The 21,372-nt window shown below is 30.8% G+C and overlaps 1 protein-coding gene across 3 annotated transcripts; it reads left to right on the plus strand.

Annotated features, from left to right (window-relative positions):
• The first annotated feature begins 2,442 nt into the window (after positions 1–2,442).
• On the plus strand, positions 2,443–20,621 carry LOC123003971. 3 transcript variants are annotated; one of them, XM_044397060.1, is made up of 5 exons: positions 2,446–2,833; positions 9,075–9,395; positions 9,493–9,711; positions 12,516–12,740; positions 20,207–20,621. In XM_044397060.1, the coding sequence occupies exons 1-5, from the start codon at positions 2,643–2,645 to the stop codon at positions 20,397–20,399; spliced, it is 1,149 nt and encodes a 382-aa protein (XP_044252995.1). In that variant the 5' UTR covers positions 2,446–2,642; the 3' UTR covers positions 20,400–20,621. The 3 variants fall into 3 exon arrangements, with proteins under 3 accessions (XP_044252994.1, XP_044252995.1, XP_044252993.1); XM_044397059.1 differs by lacking the exon at positions 12,516–12,740 and having other exon boundaries at positions 2,443–2,833; XM_044397058.1 differs by lacking the exon at positions 9,493–9,711 and having other exon boundaries at positions 2,465–2,833.
• The last annotated feature ends 751 nt before the right edge of the window (positions 20,622–21,372 follow it).

Raw genomic sequence — 21,372 nt, forward strand, 5'->3', positions numbered from 1 at the left:
TCTAAACAAAAAGAAAAATTTTAATTTGCTTTGTAAGTTTTTCGTTTTTATTTGATATCCACTCCAAAAATAGTATAGGAACTTATTGTTTTACTAGGATTAAAAGTGTAACTTTTTGCGAGATAAAAAAACTCACTTTTAAGCCGAATAAAACAAGCTATTTTTTCTCCAGCCAAAAATAACATGTGCAAAATTAGAAAAAAATGTACAAACAGAGTGAATATAAAGTATGAAACCAAGCGGTTTTTTTTAATCATTTGCTTTCAGAACATAATAATTAATATAAATCAAAGTAATGTCAAAAATGTGATCGTATTTTGAGAACGATATTTTGTTTTGTTTTTGAGTTATGTGATTTTTTTGCAAAAATTGCAATTTATGTAAACATTTTTTATGAAAAATATAAATATAAAGTAGATATTTGTAATCCTTAGATTACAATTTTCTTACCTTCGTAAGAAAAATGGTTTTATAGTGGGTTGCCATTTAAACAAACAAACAAAAATTGTGGAATTCAAAAACAAAAGAAAATTACGAAAAATATTATTCTTGATAAAACATCACATTTTTATACTACTTTATCATTCATCAATTAGTTTTTCCAAAACACAAATTGTTTAAGCAAAAACTGTTTGGTTCCATACTTTTTATTCACTTGGTTTATTGTTTTATTAGGATTAAAAGTAACAGTTTTTAAAGCTAAAAAAATAAAAATTATAAGTCTAAGATTAAAAGTATAAGAATTGCGATGGTAACAATTTTTTTCTAGTTAAAAAAAACGTCAAATTTATCTTTCAAAAATTAAAAATTTAATCCGGCTAGAGAAAAAAAAATGTAATCAAATGATACTAAAAAATCCAAAAACAAAAAACGGTTTTAATTGCTGAAAGTGGGACAATTAGCCCAAAATTTTTAGCTCTCAGTACTGAAAAAAATATAGAAATGGCAATTTGCAAAAAATATATACGGGGTGTTTTGACTTTGTAGTTTTTGGTGAACAGTACCAAGGTGTTATGTAGTTTATAGGAAGCTAAAGTCAAAGATATTTTTTACTACACATTTAATTTTTTTATCGCACACTTGCGAGAAAAATCGCAGAGATAATGGATTTCTTTGTTGTTTTGATAAAATAAAATTTGAAACTTTTATATTCACAGTTTACTTTTAAACATTGTTAAAAATATATTTCCCCCCAACTGGGAATACCTAAAGTGAAGCTTTATTCTCTTGTTTTTGATTAAAAATCTGGTACAGTTCCGGACTCGGAATTTTGTACGATTTGTTATTCGACTGACATAAAAATGTCTTATGCAACTAAGCTCACTTTCGCTTTTTATAATTTTTATCATGACAGAAAAAATGACAAGAAATCAAAATAAGTTATTGAATTACGAGTACATAAAAAAACGTACTGCGGATATTATTGTTTCGGAAAATTGTCGCTAAAAATACATTTCAACTAAAACTTTAATTTTAATTTGAAACGTCAATCATAATGGCTTACATTGATATTTCTTAAATTGACATAATTTGATGTCCAACATTCTGAACTGTATTTTATTCCCTAGGAAATAAAATAAACTGGAAATGAATGAATTGAATGTTTTTTGACATAAACAAACTTATTATTGATAACGATTTTTATTCTTCAATTGAATTAATTGAATATTTTGACAAATTATTTGAAATTATTTGTCTAATTTATCATTTTCTTATGTTACTATTAATTAAAGTTTTGTATTCATCTATAGAATAAACATTGTTAAACTGTTGAATGAAAATGCTCTGGGCCCCCTTTGGTTGCCTCTGACATTACCTACTGACTCGAGATTAAAATAGTTATTTATTCCTTTGATATTACTATTAACTACTATTAACTATAATATCAAAACTGTTAATGAACAATGATAATGATTTAATTGCAAACTGTTTTTGATTAGTACATAATAAAATTATTTTGCTACCTTGCAAGTAGAAGGAAGTTTCACAATTATTGTAAAATTGCAAATTTTATGAAATAAAGTAACGCTGAATTTTAAGTAAAGTAATGTTTATCAAAAACACTAACATTTACGGTAAACATTACTCAGAACGTCTGAAAATTTGTAGAAATATAAGTTTTTATTCTTATCAGTTGAATTATTTCTCTAAATACGAGTTTTTATTAGAAGTATGTATTGTAATTTTATAATTTATTTTGGACTTTGATCTTGGAAATTTTGCGTGATGCATTTTGCAGTACTCTAAATCGTCCTAATCAATCCTAATAACAGTCAAGGTTTCCCAAATTTTCGAACCTTTGAACCTTATCAGCGTCAATCTACCGCAAATTCTCACAATCCTATCAGAGATATCAATTTAAAAGTCATCGAGTGTGAGTCGCTCGTCGAAATCGCCACGAAAAGGACGCAAAGAAGCGAACAATAGAGCCCCCCGAAAGGTCCTTACAAGCTGCGCTTGTAACGTTTAGTTCTTTCAACATCGAAGCCAGTATCAGCGCACACGAGCCAAGATCAAGACGCTTAAGTACAATCGCGTGTCAATTGTCCGCGCGCGCTGCCGAATTAATCATCGACGTACACTTATAAAAGCTCGTCTGAATTTTTACAAAATGGAGTGAATTTCGCGAGTGGAAGTGGTCAATGTGGAAGTTCAAAGAGACCAACCCCGGGTGTTTTTGCCACCTTTTGGTGGCAATCCTGATTTTGGCAACTTGGGGACGGGGTGAAGAGATTAGAGACTTTATTGCCGCCAACACTTTGCCAGATGGTGAGGTCGAGACGAGGATTTATTACAAGGGGGTTAGTGCGAAAGAAATCACAGTGGGACGACGGTAAGTCAAAAACTGGATGATGGGTTAAACATGGGCACTAATGGTTCAGTGGGTGTTTGTTGGTTTCTACACCGTTGCAATAACATTTTTTCTCTTCTACTACCAGTTTCCTGGCAGGTTATATGTCTAAGATTTTTATTTAGGCCATTTAAGGTGAAGATTGAGAAATTTTTGCTTTGTCGGATTAAATATTGCTTTTTTTCTGCTTCACCTACACCCAGACATGATTAGTTTCCACGTGATTGTAAAATGACAACAACAATAGTAATTATAAAGGAGTGTAATAAAAAATTGTTAAAGTGACGTAAGTTTGAAAAAATAGATTGGATTGATGTTAACATTTAACGAAAAGCTTTGTTCTTAAATCAGCTTTGAGTGACAACAAAATTGATGGTATTTGAATAAAAGTTGTTTCCGCTTAATTGTGGCTATTGTTCTTTGATGACTGAAATTTGGTCTAGTTTCAGGACGCTACAAGGAAACCCAAAAATGAAACAAAGCATAAAAAAACTAAATAAATACATGTGTTTTTATTTATTTGAAAAATAAAAATAAGTTAATACAAAAAAAATAAGTAAATAAAATGTTTCTTGAACAAATATTAGATTATCAAAATTTACATACGAGTACAAATAAAGGATGAGATATTTCGTCCAGTGGCGTAGGTAGTTATTTAAGAATTTGCAAAATTAAAACCATCTTTCTAAATGTCTAAAATGAATTCAAATTATTAAGAAAACTACTAATAAACATCACCTAAACATATATCCCTTAGACTGTTTTATTTTACTAAAACTTTTAAGCAACAAAAATAAAAAACGCCCTCAGTTTTCGATAAAATATTTCTGACTGTAGAGAGTATAAATTCCGGAAAAACATGTTAATTGAGATAATGAATGATTTAGGTATGTACAGTATAAAGTCTGCTTCAAATTGCTGTAGGTTAAAATTTGAGCTTTATTTATTCTTGCAATCTGAAATAAATTTCACTTTAAATATTTTATACAAATTAGAAAATTCCAGACATTTTTAAGATAGAGTACTGAGATAAGATAAAATTACGGATCAGACAACGAAATTCTAAAGTCCACCTATTCAAAATAAATAATAAAATAACAAAAAATACATAAAATTAATTGTATACAGGGTGCGCCAGAACTCGCGCCCCAGAGAAAATTTTCAAATAAGGTAAAATACCAGGAACATGAAAAAAATGTTTAAAAAATTTTATCTGTCAAAAACCTTTGACATTTATTTTTTGACATTCGACATTTTTTTATATCTATTTAATGATACTGATGATCTTGTATATGTTTTTTTACAATTATTTAGTAAAGAGACAAATATTTTGCCAATAAATGCCACAAATATTGAACAGAGTTACAATTTAGGATACAGCTTTCTTGTTTCCTCTTTTAATAGTCTATAGCAAAAAAACTTGGAAAATTATTTTTCCAACAGAAATAAATAGAGTCAAAGTGCAAACTTTAGACCCTCAAAACTTTGAAATTTTTATTGATAATTTTTTCCATGTTCCTGGTATGTTACCTTATATGGCATTTTTCTCTGGGGCGCGAGTTCTGGCGCATCCTGTATAAAAAGCAGGTCCCATTTTTAAAAGAATTGATTGAAAATGTGTTAAAAATCATTAAAATTTCAATGAGACAAGAAAGACCATATCTTGTTTGACATAATCGTCACTAGAAATCAGAAAAAGATTACGTTTCATTTAATTTGAACTGTCATCAAGATCACACCACTCAATTCTAAGTACAATTTAATTTTATAACTTTGGATTTTACTGCTACTTAGAACATCGTTATCGCCTTTGCAAAATCCTGTTTATTTATTTTTTTGCATAGAATTATCTACTCTCGTTAATTAAAAAATCACGCGATTGAAACAAATGTACCCGAAACTCTTAATTAGGAGTGACATTCCTTGGCCCAAAGGAACTCAATGATTAATTATTACAATCCCAACCCTTTTACTAGCTTACAAGGGTATCACGTGTCCCCAACCCCTCATAAAAATTATGTAAAAACTACTAATGTTTGATAGAATTCGTCCCATTTGGGGTGACCAAGGGCGTTAAGCTCCACAGATCAAAACCAAGTGACTCACGAGATGATTCGATTACAATCGTCTGAAATCCGAGCCGAATTAAAAAAATCTTGAGGCATTTCGAGGCGTGTGCGTGAAATTTCACATTGTTAAAAAAAATCGACAAGACATTGATGGGTGAGGTCCGTATAAAACAATAATTACAAGTGTTCGAACACCGAGTAACGTCTACAAACCAACAATAGCGCATATAAAGTGAGTATCAAGTAGGCGAAGTTACATATTCGAAAAATAAACAAAAGAAACAAAACACAATGACAAAAGTGGCTTTTGGATTAATAAGACGGGTTTTTAGCAAGGAGATAAGCCCAAAATACTTAGTTTAATTACTGCAAACGGGTTTAATACTGGTAACTCTTGTTAAGTTAAAAAAAAATATTTTAGTAGGGGAAGGTGGGCTAAAGCCGACCACAAGACAATGTCCTATCCTATTAATTCCTGTTTCTACTTTCTGTCTAATACTCAAGAAGTCTTGAAATAAAAGTATTGAGGAAATTGTAGGGTTTTTTCACGACCTGTTATGCAAATGGTTACCAGTTTTCGCTTGATAGCAAATTGAACCACGTTAAAACTTATAGTTTTCATTTTACTACTCAATTACAGTAAAACAAACTAAAATTAGAAATATGTCAGTAAGTTGCCCCCTTGGTGGGGCCGCCCCTGCTCTATCAATAATTAATGTCGCTGGCACACCTTCGTCCCAGCTTTGCGAAAAAGTCGCAACAGTAGACTTAGCCCTAGATCATTACAGTCCTTTTTACTCCCGTGCAGCCCCCTTTGATGACTCCACTCGACTAGCATTGTTTCAAATGGCGCAATAAAATAGGTCCATCAATTCCAGCCGAGAAGTGGACAAGTACTCTTTACAGGACTACCAGTACATTATTTTTAACTCGAAGAGAAATTTTTTTCGCTTGAATTAATGTCGATAGATAAAACAATAATGAGACGGTGTGAAATACAACCAAAAACGGTGGATTTAATTGGAATTAAAGACAATTAAAATGTTGGGATAAGGAATGCGATTAGGGAGGATCGGGTACACCCCAAGGATGATTTAGATAAAACTGGTCACGTGGGAAGGTATCGGGATTGAAAGATTATTAAATTAGATTTGTTTGGGTTATTTTTTATGTTTGGCGTAAGGCGAGGAGGTATGACGTGGTTTGATAGGGAAATCATGGTTTGTAAATAAACTGCAACGAGCCGGATTTCGGTTTCGATGAATTTCATATTTTTTGGAAATTGAAAATATACAAGTCTTGAAGTGTTTATTTATCTGATTAAATTGAGATTATTTAAGTACGTAATCGAAGTGTATTAAATATTTTGTGCAAACTGAATAAAGAATCTTCCAAAAAAGTTTGTTTTTTTAACAAAAAAAATTGGACTCATTATATTTGACTTTTTATCTTTAACTATCATTATGGGAAAAGTGAGGGAATGACAAACGTAAAAGAAAAAAATGATAAAAAATAGTAGGTATTCCTTCCTGTAGTTAAATTATGAAATTAAGAAAAAAATTCTTCCAACAATTTTTTTTTATGAACTTATGTGAACTCTTCTTAAAAGAGACGATTTTACTTAAAAAATATCTTATTATTCTGAGGAAAAGGTGATAATATACTATATAGGGTGAGCTATAAAAAATGTGATTGTGTTTTGAAAATGAAATTTTGTTTTGTTTTTAAGATTTTTTTTAGTATTATACGAGGCGCCGAAACTAATTCGAATTCCAAAATAAATCTAGTAATTTCTACTTAATTTTTGTAATTCTAAACTAATTTCTGTAATTCTAAATTAATTAGTTCTAAGAAATTCTACCTAATTAAAAAAAATATTTCTGATAACACCAAAAAAATTTCAGCAATTCCAAAAAGAATTCCAATAATTCTAGAAAAATTTCAATAATTCACAAATAATTCCGGTAATTCATCTATAAAAATTCTACCGAAATTCTAGTAATTCTAATAATCTATCGTTGTTTCATTATTGCATATTAATTTCTATAATTATAAATTAATTCCTATAAATTCAATTTAAATATCGTAATTCTAAAATTATTCTTGTAATTCCAAATTATTTTCGATAATTCCAAAAAACAATTCCAAAGAGATTTCCAGTAGGTAATTCTAGAAAAATTCCACTAATTCACAAATAATATAATTAATCCAAATATAATTTTGACAATTTCAAATTAGTACATTAAATTACAAAAATTTGTACAACTAATTCCAGAATTAAAAGCTTCACGCTTTTTTTTATAAATTATAAAATTGAAAAAAACATTCTTTTAACAGAATTTATTTGTCAACTTATGTGAACTTTTATTGAAAAAGACACGATTTTACTTGAAAAACATCTTGTTATCTCATTATTATTGTGAGGAAAAGATGATAATATACATGCTGATTATACAGGACATTATACAGGACATCCATCTGACTTAAAAGTTCTCATAACAAAAAATTGTTTGAGGCTATTTTCACAAGATATAGTTCTTCAAAGATTAGATTTTGGATTAAGATTTTGGCAGTTCCGATACTTGTTGAAAGAAATCACCAATTTGTGTCTTATGGTGTAAAAATCATTTAACAAATTAGCAAATTTAACAATAATTTAAATCTAACAACATCGGAAACAAAAAAATTAAGATGCCTATATGATAATATGAAAATTGACAGTTTTTAAAAAAAAGCTTGAAACTAAAATCTGTAATTTTTATGCTTAGCTGAAAGTTCTCTGTCACCATTCGAGAGTTGGCCCCACATTTTTGAATTGCCCTGTATACTTAGAGAATGAACTATAAAAAAATTGATCGTGTTTTGGAAATGCAATTTTGAGTTATGCGATTTTTTTCAAAGTGCAATTTATATGAATTTTTTCTCCTAAAATCGAATAAAATGTAGACAGTTGCAATGCATGGATCACAGCCTTTGTAAAAAAAGGTTTTATAGTGGCTTGCTATTAAAAAAAATAAAATTTGCAAAACTCAAAAACAAAAAAATATATAAGTATAGTTTAGTTCCATACTTTTTGTTAACCCGATGAATAAGTTACGGAAAATTGTATTAAAACAGAATTTGAGTATTATTTCATCACCTACCCAAAATAAATAAATTGTTTAAATTTGAAAGAGTTATTTTATTTTACGTCTTGTAAAACAAGATCTTGATTAGTAAATATTGATGTTGCGGGTCTAAAAAACACTTCTAAACCTCACTCTTGAACTTTCTTAAAACTTAATTGATATCAGCACACATAAACAAATCTTATACTCACTTAACTAGTTCAAAAGCGTAATTAGAAGCCGTTACGCATAAAATACCAAGAATATCACAAACCGCATGTATTATTCAATAAATATCTCTCGAGACCTACCTTCAAAGTAGCAGTCTTGTCACAAATGAAAAATCACCCCGATTCTAGGCCACATTTTTGCGCCAAGAGGAATTTTCTTGCAATTTAAAGCCGTCTCTGGCTTTCGTTCCGTATATCACCGCCTGATTAAATCTCAACTTTGTAAAAAGCGGTTAATTGTTTCGAAACTCTTGTACTTCTTTCTCGCTACACAAACAACAAGTGTGTAGATCGTGGACACATCCAAATTAGATCAGGGCCTTCAAACAAGCCATTGTGGCCGATCAATCACGATCGCTGATAACGCCGGATTATTTCGTTAAATATTTGAGATTTAGAGATAAAGTCCGAATGGAATACCCTTGTCGAATTTTCCGCGTTGCGTGTCTGTACTCGATTCTTCAAGTCGAGATCGAGAGGGGTTTCGAAAGCACTCTTCGCCCCCTAAACCACTTCACAATCCGGCCCATTGTGGTCGGCGCGCTCGCCCATTCCCGGATTTGTGACTGCTTAAAACCCTTCGACGAAACATTTTTATTTATTATTATTTGCTCGCACAGATGTGATAAGACACCACTGTGGGAAGGGTGAACTACCTGCGAGGTTTCCATAATTTCGGCTAAAAGCCACTGTTTAAGTCTATTTGGACATCTGGAAGGAATTTTAATGTTTGTATATTATTGTATGTTAAGTTGACTCCCAAAAGAAGGGTGAGCCCCACGAATACTAATGTAAGAAATTATTTTGTTGGTTGCAGGTCCCTCAGCGACATCAAATTTCGTCAGGTGACAAACCGCCACCATCTCCTCCAATTGATCTACAACGGCGAAGACCTGAAAGACTGCGAAATAGTCCATCAAAGAGACCAAGTAGTAAAGTTCCTAGAAACCTTCAAGAGCGACTTAAGAAATCTCATTTCTACCTCAAACATCACAATCGAATCTTTAGATAATAAAAAATTACCCTCCGAGATCGCCCCTTGGTTCAATTTCACCCTTTTGAAAAGCACCTGTAAGAAATTGCACCACCGGATGAAAAAAGAAGTTTTGGAGTTGAAAAATGGCCAACAAAGTGAGAGGTAATTTCGGCTTGGCTTCGTGTTGTCTTTTGAACGTGTTGTGTCAGGTGGCGGTGGCTTGAAGTTTTGTCCACCATTTTTAATTAATTGTGATTAGGGGACGGCAAAAACGGTCCGTTTTGATCGTTCCGGGTACTCTCTGGTGTGGCGATTCTGACAATGCTAAAAAGTACAGCCATTTGGGGCCCATGGCCTATACTGATAAGTGTTGCCGAAGACATGACCATTGCAAAAGAAACATTCCGGGCTTTACCACAAAGTACAACTTTCATAACTACTCCCCCTTTACGCTCTCGCACTGTTGGTGCGACTCAAGGTAGGTTGCAATTTAAAAATAAAAAAGAATTTTTAACAAAAATATTCCTCTAAATTTGACTGTTTTTACACTTTTTAAAAATTTTATTCATTTACATTTTTTATTTCCTAATTGAAATTATGCTTAAATATACGGGATGTCTTAAAAATAAATTATTTACAATTATTATGACAGTCGCTTAGATGCAAAAACAAAAAATACTGTCATTTCAATTTTTTACATTATTCAACTTTTAACAAATGTTTGTTTTTTTGGTAACTTTTTAATTACAACGCACTAAATATGGTTCTCAAGTTTAAACTTACTTCTTTAAAGTAGTCAAAATGTATTTTTTTAGTTTTCTCAGTTTTTGTGTATTAGGTTTAAAAAAAAATTGTCAAAGAAATTAAACTATTTCAAAAACTAATCAAAATCGAGCAATAAAAGTTTAGTTTAAAGACACCATATTCTTCAAAAGCTATTTCAAAAACACAAAAAAGGGTGTTTGATTTGAAAAACATAATTTCGGATTGGAACTTATTTTTCAAAACAATTTCAAGTGATGCAATAAGTTATAGTAATGAGTTTTGTGTATAAAATAGTGTTTTAACATTTCTAGGCCATAGACTGTATAGGACACGTTTTATACAAGGTGTCAAAAAAGATTCTAAAATATTTAAGGAGGTCATTGTATGGACCAAAACCATGTTTCTTAAGATTTTTTTGTTTGTTTTGGTTCATACTACATATTACCTCCTGAAACATTTTAGTCTTTTTTTAACACCCTGTATTTAGAAGCTCGTGTTTTTTTAATTTTTAAAGTTATTATACGTATACTGCTAATAATTTTACTACAAATAGTAAATTTTACTATAAATCACGTAAAGAATTTACACAAAAACAGCTTTTTTTAATTTTTTGTAAATTTTTTAATTGTTTCCTTTAATTTTTTATTTCTTTTCGATTTTATACTACATGAAATTAGATTTGTTTAAGTTATTTTTTATGTTTGGCGTAAGTTGAGTAAACGACGGGTTTGATAGGGAAATGATGTTTATAAATAAACTAAAAAGAACCGGATGAATTTTGAAAATGCATAAAAATATACAAGTCTTAAAGTGTTTAAGATGGAAGTGAGTAAAATTCAATTATTTATATACTTACCTGTTTATTCTGTGTGAATTTGGATTAGATAAGTATTGACTTGAAATTAAATATATATTTTTTAATCTAAGTTATTGAAAATCTAAAAAAAACTATGTCAAAATTTTTGGAAACTTTCAAATCAAATTAAAAACCCAAATGGGTGCGAAAATTTAAAATATACCTACTTTACAAAAAGTAAATTTTTAGAAAACTGTACTAGTTTTTTTTTTTTTAATGTGTCTTAAAAGACAAAACATTTCTTTAAAAACAGTTTGTCACTTTACTACGAGCATTATGAGGAGTGCTTTTTTATTGAAAACGATCGTAGAAATAGATATAATAATAGAAAAAAGAACTCATAATTTACTATAAATTAACAAATTTTATGGTTCTATTTTTTTATAAAGTTTTTAAAAAAATTTTTTGTAACTTTAATCATTTTGAACTGTTTATTTTATTTGTATGTTTTTCCGATTTTATACTATATGGAATTAAATTTGTTTGTATTATTTTTATGTTTGGTGTTAAGTTGAGTAAATGGTAAATTTTGTAGGAGCATTTTGCTTAAATAAATTATTTTTTTTTTTTGAAAACTGATGAAAAACATACAGGGTGTTTACAGTCTTAGAGTTGAAAATTGACCAAGTAATAAGAGTGTAACCGAGAAAAAAAATCACGCATTTGTTATTATTAAGAATGTTATTTAACTTCAAAATATTGGTACACAGTTTGAGTGTCACTGGAATGATTTCTTTGTTCAGATAAATTGTATTGTTGCAACAAATAAAAAAATCGTATCCATGACAATGAAAGAGAAAAGTCACTTCATAGTTTTGACACCATTTCATTTGCTTATGCTTTAGTTTTTATTAAAATTCGGACATCTTCTGTTTAATCTCTTTGAGCGAAATGGTTTTCAATAGGTTTGATTCGTTTTTCTTAATCTTTTTCCAAATTTATGAACATAAAAATTAAAATAATAAATAGGTTGTCGTGATTATGATTTACAGTGAAACACAAGTAATGATACTAAAGGCCATTGTTGCAGCCGAAGCAGCAGTTCTTAAAAAAATAATATTAAATGAATTATTGCTTTCATAACGTGAATTTTTGTTTTATATAGCTATTAGTTTTCTTCTACCATGAATATCATCTCATTTAAATTTCAACTTTAAGACCGTAAACACCTGTTTAGTTGAAAAGTGAGTAAAATTTGAAGTTTTTGTTCAAAAAATCTGATACAGAAATCCTATAAAAATTTATCTAAAAACTAAAATATTCGGGATATTGAGTAAAACCCAGAGGAACTTTGACGAAAATTTTTGAAGTCAAGCCATTTTGAAACCCCCCAAATGGTACAGAAATACAAAACACTTCTGAAAAAAATGTACACCAAAAGTTTTTTAATCTGAACAAGATTTTAACATGAAAATGTCTTCTCCAAGGCTGAATTTAGGTGAAATAATGGTCCCGAATGAGACTGTCACATTTTTCAGTTTTCAGTGAAATCTTTTTTCCGCCCCACTGCATCTTTGATTAAAAATTGCGGCTGTCAATGCGTCTCGAATTCCTCTAGCGCAAATCGATTATTTTCCATGAAAAAAGTTTCTCTCCAAAGCACGAAAGCCACGGACACAACACGCCGTTGTTGCTTTTTTTGACTTGGTTGAATTCCTTAGACATAAACGCGACGTTTCCGATTTATTGAGGGTTCCTGGGACGAAATGGTGCGGTAAAGGATATTCCGCTGATAAGTACACCCGTCTTGGGGGCTTCTCGAGGACGGATAAGTGCTGTCGAAGACACGATCTGTCCTGCAGGTTCTGGATCGGAGCCTTCGAGACCAAATACGGACTCTTCAATTGGAGGATTAACACCATCATGCATTGTAGCTGCGACGAACGGTAATGATGGGTCTCAAAATGGTATTGGGATAAGTGGGTAAACAACCAGTGGTTTTAGGATAAGTTAACACTGATTATCATAGTTAAACGGTTGGTTAAGAGGTGAAACGTCAAATATGGACAAATCTATAAAATTTTGTGCCACTTTCAATGAACGGGCATAGAAAAAATGTTGTGTGTTTTATTTTTAAAATTCCAGACCAGACACCGTTAATTTTGTTGTTCTTTTTCCAATTATAAACGAGGAGCAATTGTGGAAATGGCCCGCCGACTCTAATCTGCCTCTTGTTAGACACCTTTTAAAATATTCAAACCTTAAAAGACATTTAATTACTTGGAAAGTGCTTCCGAAGACACTGTTTTTAGCATCCCATTGCGTAATTCTAAACGCTTCAACTTGATTTTTTCCTCAAATATTTGCATTCTCGACAACTCAAATATTTAAACCTTTATCGAAAGTGTCAATCTCGCCTCGAAAAAATTACCTGAACATCCCCGACTCATATTACCAGTTTTTATCTGATTGTGATATAATTTTCTTATATAGATTTATTAAGATAATTAGTTGGTACACTCTCTTTGGGGGTTGTTCCTGTCAGTACAGATTAAGTCGGTCAGTAAACTGTAATTTTGAAGGGTATGTCGTCACTTGAGGGCGCCTTTTCAAGTCTATTGTGAGGGTTGTGTTTAGGGAGCGGCAGGGGGTCCTTCTGAAAATTCACAAAATTGTCGAGGGTCGTTTGTGGACACCGAAACATTTGTCCACAATGGGACAGGTGGGGTCGGGGATGATTGTTTTGGCCTGAATAAGGGAGGTTTTTAGACACGGAATTTGGCGGAATTTCAAGCACAGCTGGATAAAATACCAAAACCCAATAACCCAATAAAAATTTAGACTTTTTGTGTTATTCTTATTTTTTGTTTCTTTTATCTCTTTTCTTCTGTGTTCAGAGTTAATTTTTCAATTTTTGTTATGCCATTTTCGTAGTCCTTACATTTTTTTATTGAAATCTTCATTTTTATTAAAGATTTTGTTTATCTCTAATTATTCTTCAATTCATTTGTTTATTCCATTTTTTTAAATAATTTTTTAGTTATTTTTTTACGAATGTTTCCTTTCTTTTTTTATTTTACTCAGAGCTTTATCGCTTATTGCTTTGTTTTTCTTGTGGTTTTATTTTATTCTTCATTTTCCTCTTTCTTTTTATTATCATATACCTATACAGGGTGCGGCAGAACTCGCGCCCCAGAGAAAAATGCCATATAAGGTAAGATACCAGGAACATGGAAAAAATGTTAAAAAAATTTTATCTCTAAAAACTTCGAAGTTATGAGAGTTTAAATTTTGCACTTTGATAAATGTCAAAATTTTTTGACAGAGAATTTTTTTTTCATGTTCCTGGTATCTTATCTTACTTGAAATTTTCTCTGTATGAATAATAATTATTGTTCAACAGCACTTTCTTGCTGTTTTGCCAAGTTTTTAATAACTGTCGTAATTATTGATCAGTGAAACTATTAATTGACCAAGTACAGTTGCGGAATTAAAATTTCGGGCAGCATTTTTCTGCCACTTTAAAAAGTTCACTGTAAACTATCCTTTATTGTCATCATGACTGACATTTTTAGACAATTAAACTTTTTTTGTAAATTAAACAATTTGTCTTAGGAAATTTATTCATTGAACTAAGTATAATTAAATCATCGCTTTGATCTCCTGCCTACCCGTTATTATGCCACAAATCACTATTTTTGAAAGTAAATAAGTCAAAATGACATAAACTTGACAAGAGTAAAAAATGAGGTTAATAATGTAAAGGTTGTTTTAGAGTTTACATTATGCGAAATTTTAATTCCGCAACTGTACAGTTGGTCGAAAATACAAAAAAAATATTATATAGAATTTGAAGTTTTATTTTGAAATTTTTGAAATTTATTTTTAAATAGTAGGTAAAATAATAAAATTTTATTTTGTACTTTTTTAATATTTCTTGCATACTCTAAATTTTCTATTTCAATTTTGTCCATTTCACTTTTTTTAACGGTTTTGTCTAATTTATTTTTTATAAACGGTTTATTTCTTTTTTGCCACTTAGAGCTTCATTGTTTTCTCTTTTTTCTAGTTTTATTTTATTCTTCTTTTCCTGTTCCACTTCATCATCAAGAGCAATTAATAATTCGCCAACAATAGTTAATTACTATTTTGCCAAGATTTTAATTGTTGTAATTGAGCAATAAACCTACTAATTACTCAATTAAACCAACTCAAGCCTTTCTTGAAGTACAAAACAGAGCTGAGTAACCTCTTGTTCTATGAATTTCGTCTGCAAATTGATTGTTTCTGAATTCCAATTTGATTGTTTCATTAAAATTCACAAAAATCACGTTAAAATCGTCTTTTGTTTAACACTTTTACGGCCGTAAATCACTCACACCTGGTGTTATGGGTTACGAGTCATCAATATTTAACTAGTATCCGATAAAAAAGTGATCTGTTTTGAGTCGAGCGAGTTTTCTCAAAAAAACGTGCATATTCACACATTGTGGTTTTATCACCTACTTCCGGTCGAACGCCGCATTAAAGTCCTTGTTTATGACCACCCCCAACATTTGAAAAAATTTACAAACCGCCCCTGAATCAACAATAAATCACCTAAATAAATTCCAGAGACGGATTTGAATTTTTATGTTTTAAGGGTGGTGAAATCGAATTATTATTGATTAATACAGTCCTGTGAAAATATTGGGGTATCGTGGTGTGCGTGGCGCTACTCGAGCAGAAAGTACAAATGACTAACGTGCGTCGAGACAGGGCCGGCTTCAGACACAATTTTTTTCTTTTTAATCAAATTTAATGTTTGAATTCGTCTCTCGTCTCATCAATCAAGGCCAGTCTTTGTTGTGTTTCCTCAAGCTGGCGCACGTTGAAACAATAATATTGAAGGAAATAATAAACACAACAGTTGGTAAAAAATTTAGTTCAATAAACTTGAAATAAAGTCATTAGTCCGGTCCTGGAAATGGAATCCTGGGCCGCGTTGACACAGAGGCGGCAAAGAAATGACCCGAACAAGTATTATCTGATTGAGAAGTATCTTCACACTTGGCCGCGCCTTTTCTGCGCCTGTCAATTGTTAGACACGGCCTACTGTCTCAAATGCCGCCACCGAACCGCCACATCGCTATTTTACGATCGCGAAGGGGGATTTCTTTGTCCCTTTCGCCTTCACATAATTAACAATCTATACGAATTTTTGCAACAATTAAGGTTTTTCCCTGTATAACACACCTTCGCTGTTTTTCATACAGTTAAACCTCCGCTTCAGGTACTCCAGATCGATTTTTCGGAGTATCTACTCAACTTTTTTTCAAGTAAAACGAGCAAAAACCACTGAAATATACTACTCCAAAAAATTAAACGAACAAAAAATTTTCCTAAATTTTTTGGTGATTTTTGAAAGGCTGTAACTCATCAAAAAATGGTCGTATTAAGTTGCTAGTTTTGAGATCTTTTGGCAAATATTTTTTCTGTGCTATGGTTATCAAGCAATTCTAAGTAATAGCACGAGAAAAAAAAATAAAACTTTTATGTTTTTGTTTTTGGTCCACGGACGAGGGGATTTTTTTTTTAGTTAAGTCAATGCATAGGCCGGATAGCATGTTTGTATACCTTTAATATTCTTTCTTCATATTTTCTTTACGTTAATTTGTCGCTGAGATATCTAACTTTAAATGAAAAAGGATCCTCTTGTCTTTGATCATGGATATCTTAGCAACCAATGACAACACGGAGAAAAACTGGAATAAATGGATTTTTTGGAAAATATTTTTTTTTCACTTTTAACATTGATTTCAAGAAAAGAGAAAAAAGAATGTTTTGCGTTGTTTTAGTAAATCTACCGCGTATTTACTAATATTGATGGGGAGATTAATGTTTTTAGGTATTTTTACAGCTCCAAGTAGCCCCCACAGCGCTGCTAATTTTTAAATCGATCCATCAAACCGTTTTCTCGGACCGATTGATTAAAGTTTTGCAAAAGAATTAAAGGAACAATTGTACATATTGTTTCTGAACATCGTCTAATCTTCGTCAAGATTAAAAAAATAAACTGCTCCACAAAAGTTAAGGAAGTGTGCAATAATTACAATAATTATTTAAATTAATAAGTTATTAAAAAATAAGTCAATAATTAACTAAAAGTAAGATAAAGGCAGATATCGTTTTATTTTTTTGTTTTTACTGGATTCCATAATGCTTAGAAGAATAAAATTTGTTTATTGTAAAAATAATGCGACTTCCTTAACTTTTGTGAAGCAGTATATTTTTTTCAGCTTTCTTTTACAATTTTGCATTTACTAAAACAACGCAAAAACTTACTTTTTTCTCTTTTCTTTAAATCAATGTTAAAGGTGAAAAAAACTAATTTTCCAAAAAATCATAAGAGAATCTTATAAGACATTTATTCCAGTTTTTGACACTACCCTTATATTCTCGTGTGGTCATTGGTTGCTGAGATATCCATGATAAAATACAAGAGGATCCTTTTTCATTTAAAGTCAGATATCTCAGCGACAAATTGTCGTAAAGAAAATATGAAAAAAGCATATTAAAAGTAAACAAACATGCTATCCATCCTATAAATTGACTTAACTAAAAAAAAATCCCCACGTCCGTGGACCAAAAACAAAAACATAAAAAATTAGAATTTTCTTTTCTCGCGCTATTACTTAGAATTGTGTGATAACCGTAGCACAGAAAAAATATTTGCCAAAAGATCTTGAAACTAGAAACTTATAGCTTCAAAACGCTTTTTTTTGAAATTTTGATACGACCATTTTTCGTTGAGTTACAGCCTTTCAAAAATCACCAAAAAATTAAAAAAATTTTTTTGTTCTTTTAATTTTTTGGAGTAGTGTAGATTTACGTACCGAGGAAGAAGGTACTCCATTACCAAGACACCACCAATGTTTGTATATACTANACAGGATGAGTCTATTAAAAATATGCTTCAGCTTATCCAGTAGCCTTTAAGGAAACCCTCCCTTAATATTTTTCTTAAATACTGAAATTTTAATAACCGAAGGATTGGAAAATATAAATTAGCTGTCTTTTTAAGAAAAAATATAGTTATAATGTAGACATTATAAAAATTTGAAAGTTATTTAAAAAGCGGTTTTGACATTCGTGCTGAATCACTCTGTATTAAATTTTAATGAAATCCTGTTAAAATCAAGGACGAAATATAATAAATTAAGTAATGCTCAAATTATTTTAAAATACGTATTTTGAAAAAAAAAATCTCTTATTGTTCAGATTATTATTGATAAGTCACCCTGTATTTGACTTCAGTTATTTAAATTACTTAAACTAAATTATGGAGAGTTGCATTTCAGTGGAATTAAAAAAAATATGGCAGAAATATTTTTGATATACATACAAATTGATTCTGTTAATTTTGTCATGTTTGAATTATTCATCACCGAATTTTGGGTAATAAATTACAGACAACTGCAGTTATAAGTATTTGAAGGACAAAATTGAAAAATTTTTGTTAATTCATATTTTATAGAAAACAACACAAAAAGCAAAAAAATTATATAAACCGTCTCATTTGAACCAGCCTCTAATTAATTTAAGTTAATTACATTTGAAAAACGAATGACGTACCTACTTGTATTTTGATTTTTACAAAAAAAGTAAAAAAACAAAAAAATCTGTTGTAGATACATGCTCAGATGACCACAGCTTGGTCGGACTAAAGAGGTTGTACTGTATGTGTTTTGAAAATAAAAACAAACATGCGACTTTTTAACCAAAATTTGTTTTTAAAAATCTGAAAAACCTGAAAACTATCTGAAACAGGCTTTGCATTTTTAAAAAATAGGCGATAACTTGTTTTATTGGTCAGTTATCTGCAGAAACAATGACAATTTCCATTACCTTCTGTTGAAAAAAATCTCCGTTAGTGCCGTTAAATCTTAACGACCCCACTTGACAGTCTTAATTTAACACTCGGATGAAAGAAATATAATCCGTTTTAACGATCAACAAGTTTATTTGTTTTATTACGTCGACAATAATAATTTTAGTAGCAACTCTCCCCAAATTTCCCACCGTCTAAAATTTATTTTTCTTTTTTTTCCTCAACCCTCTAAATTGCGACACTTGTTATGTCGTTTCCGGTCGACTTACCCCGATCACTGTCAATTACTAGCCAACTTTATTTCTAACGATTGCTTTTGTGTCGCTTTTTTCAGATTAGCTCAATTCGTGGTTTAAACGAAGCCGATCATTAGTGTTGGAAAGCTTCTTAGTTCTTTTCAGACCGAAAATCGCAGTTTTATGTCAATTAGTTGACTCGGATCGCCCCAGACGGCTATAAATTATCGGAACTTATTATTATTTAATTTGTTTGTGAGTAGTTTTTTCATGAATAAAATTAAACAAAGTTCAAGATCAAAACAGTGCAATTTGCAGTCAAGTGACATTTATAGGGCTCGTCGAGGCTAATAAATAATTTTTTTGGCCCAAAGGCGCCTTAAATCACTTTTTTATATTAACAATAAATTATATTGACGCGTAATTTATGTGGTATTGGAGCTATCTCTTCGGAAAGTCAAATAAAAATGCCCGATAATTGATTTTCTAAGAAGTGTCTAAAAAGGATCATTTCGACTCAACTTAAGTACACTTTACGGACAATAGAGCGTCGCTTGAGTACTTAAATATTTACACACTATTCTAATTGAAGCTATCTGGTTCAAATTACCATAGAGTTTTCACGCGAGATCGCTAACAACGGGAAATTCTTCAACAAATGGGACTTTAAATTGGGGGAAAATTCGATGGGTATTTTTAGGACGCGAGTTATAAAGGAAAATAAATTATGAGATATTTATGAGAAACGTAATGATTCAGACACGAACGAAGCCAGACGTAAAAATCTAACTGTCGTAAAATAGAAAATTATATTTAGAGAGATTATTTAATTACAAAAAAATGATAAATTTAACTAATTTTTGTTCCACTTTTTTGAATTAAGTTTCTGCACACGTGCCATAAAGGCTAAATTTATCCCCGAAGGCCTAACCACTTTGCCCGAAATCCAAAGTGCAACAATTCCCTGTTTTATTTTAAGCCAAATAAACAAATCCCTGATACATAACACATGTTGATAAAATTATGCACCTTCTATAAACTCTCAAGATTAATGATCTCCTTGAAGATTTTCCAATCAGTAATTTTTCCTCTCTCGGACTGCACTAACCTGTCAGCAAAATGCAACTTTAAGACCCATAAAGCCCTCGCGATGGCCCTAAACTCGCCGCAATTACCTCTCGAACTGCACTGTCCGAGATATGTTTATTGGCATGAATTACGAGGGGATTATTGCACTCTGGTGTCACCTGGACGATAATATACCGGTTTTGGGCCTGATTAAGCCATAATTACCCGTTTTTTGCAGTTTTCGGGCCTGCTTGAAGATGGTGGACTCGAGCGACGCTAATCTCGTCGGAAAGTTATTCTTTAATGTCGTCCAAACGAAATGTTTCGTTATTAAACCGAGAAAAATATGCGTCAAAAGCACCTGGTGGGGGCAGTGCGAGAAGTACAAGCACATCAAGCAAGCCATTTTGAGGGACAATCTGCCATATTAGTGATCTAGTGTAGAGTTTTGTGATTGTAAAATTTTATTTTTGTACATAATTTTGTGCCAAATTAGGTTAGATTTTCTGTGGTAATTCTACTTAAGACAATATTAGGACAACTGTCACTTTCGTACTAAACTGTTCATTGTGTAATTTAAGCCAATATTGTAATTTATTTGAAATGTGGACGTGTAATGAGCAATAACTTGAATAAAATCATTGTTAAATTTATCAGTGTTTGATCAAAAATGTGGTTTCTCCCTGTGTGAGTTTTGTTAGTTTCTTGAATGAGACCAAATCAAATGCTGAAAACATTCTTAAAAACAATTTTTTTTTCATTGTTATTGTAATATTTTTTAACATTATTTCATTCTTCATTCTTTTTTTGTAAAATAATCAAACCTCAATAAACTATGGTCAAATATATCAGTGTATAAAGTGGATTAGTTGAGATTTTCTAGATTTTCTTTTAAAAATAAAATTGCAATAAGCTTGAAAAATTAAATGTTTTTTTGGGAAAAGTTTTGGAATTTTGACATTTATACAGAATCACTGTATACTTAATCGAATTTTGCTAAAACCAAAGGCAAAATTCAATAAACACTGAAGAAATTATCTAAATTTAGAAAATAATGTACAGAGCGTTATTAATGAGTAAGGCTCGGATTATATGCACGAAAAAATCGTAAAATATGCGCATATACAGGGTGCGCTAGAACTCGCGCCCCAGAAAAAAAAAAGGTAAGATACCAGGAACATGGAAAAAAATTTAATCTATAAAAATTTCGAAGTTATGAGGGTTTCAAGTTTGCACTTTGACTCTATTTATTTCTGTTGAAAAAATAATTTTCCAAGTTTTTTTGCTATAGGCTATTRAAAGAGGWAACAAGGAAGTTGTATCCTAAATTGTAACTCTGTTCAATGTTATTTGTGGCTTTTATTGGCAAAATTTTTGTCCCTTTAGTAAATAATTGTAAAAAAA

The sequence above is a fragment of the Tribolium madens genome, unplaced genomic scaffold (genome assembly GCF_015345945.1).
Source record: "Tribolium madens isolate multiple individuals breed KSU strain unplaced genomic scaffold, Tmad_KSU_1.1 Scaffold_1;HRSCAF=32;Tcas5.2_LG8, whole genome shotgun sequence".
In the NCBI taxonomy this organism is placed as follows: Eukaryota; Metazoa; Arthropoda; class Insecta; order Coleoptera; family Tenebrionidae; genus Tribolium; species Tribolium madens.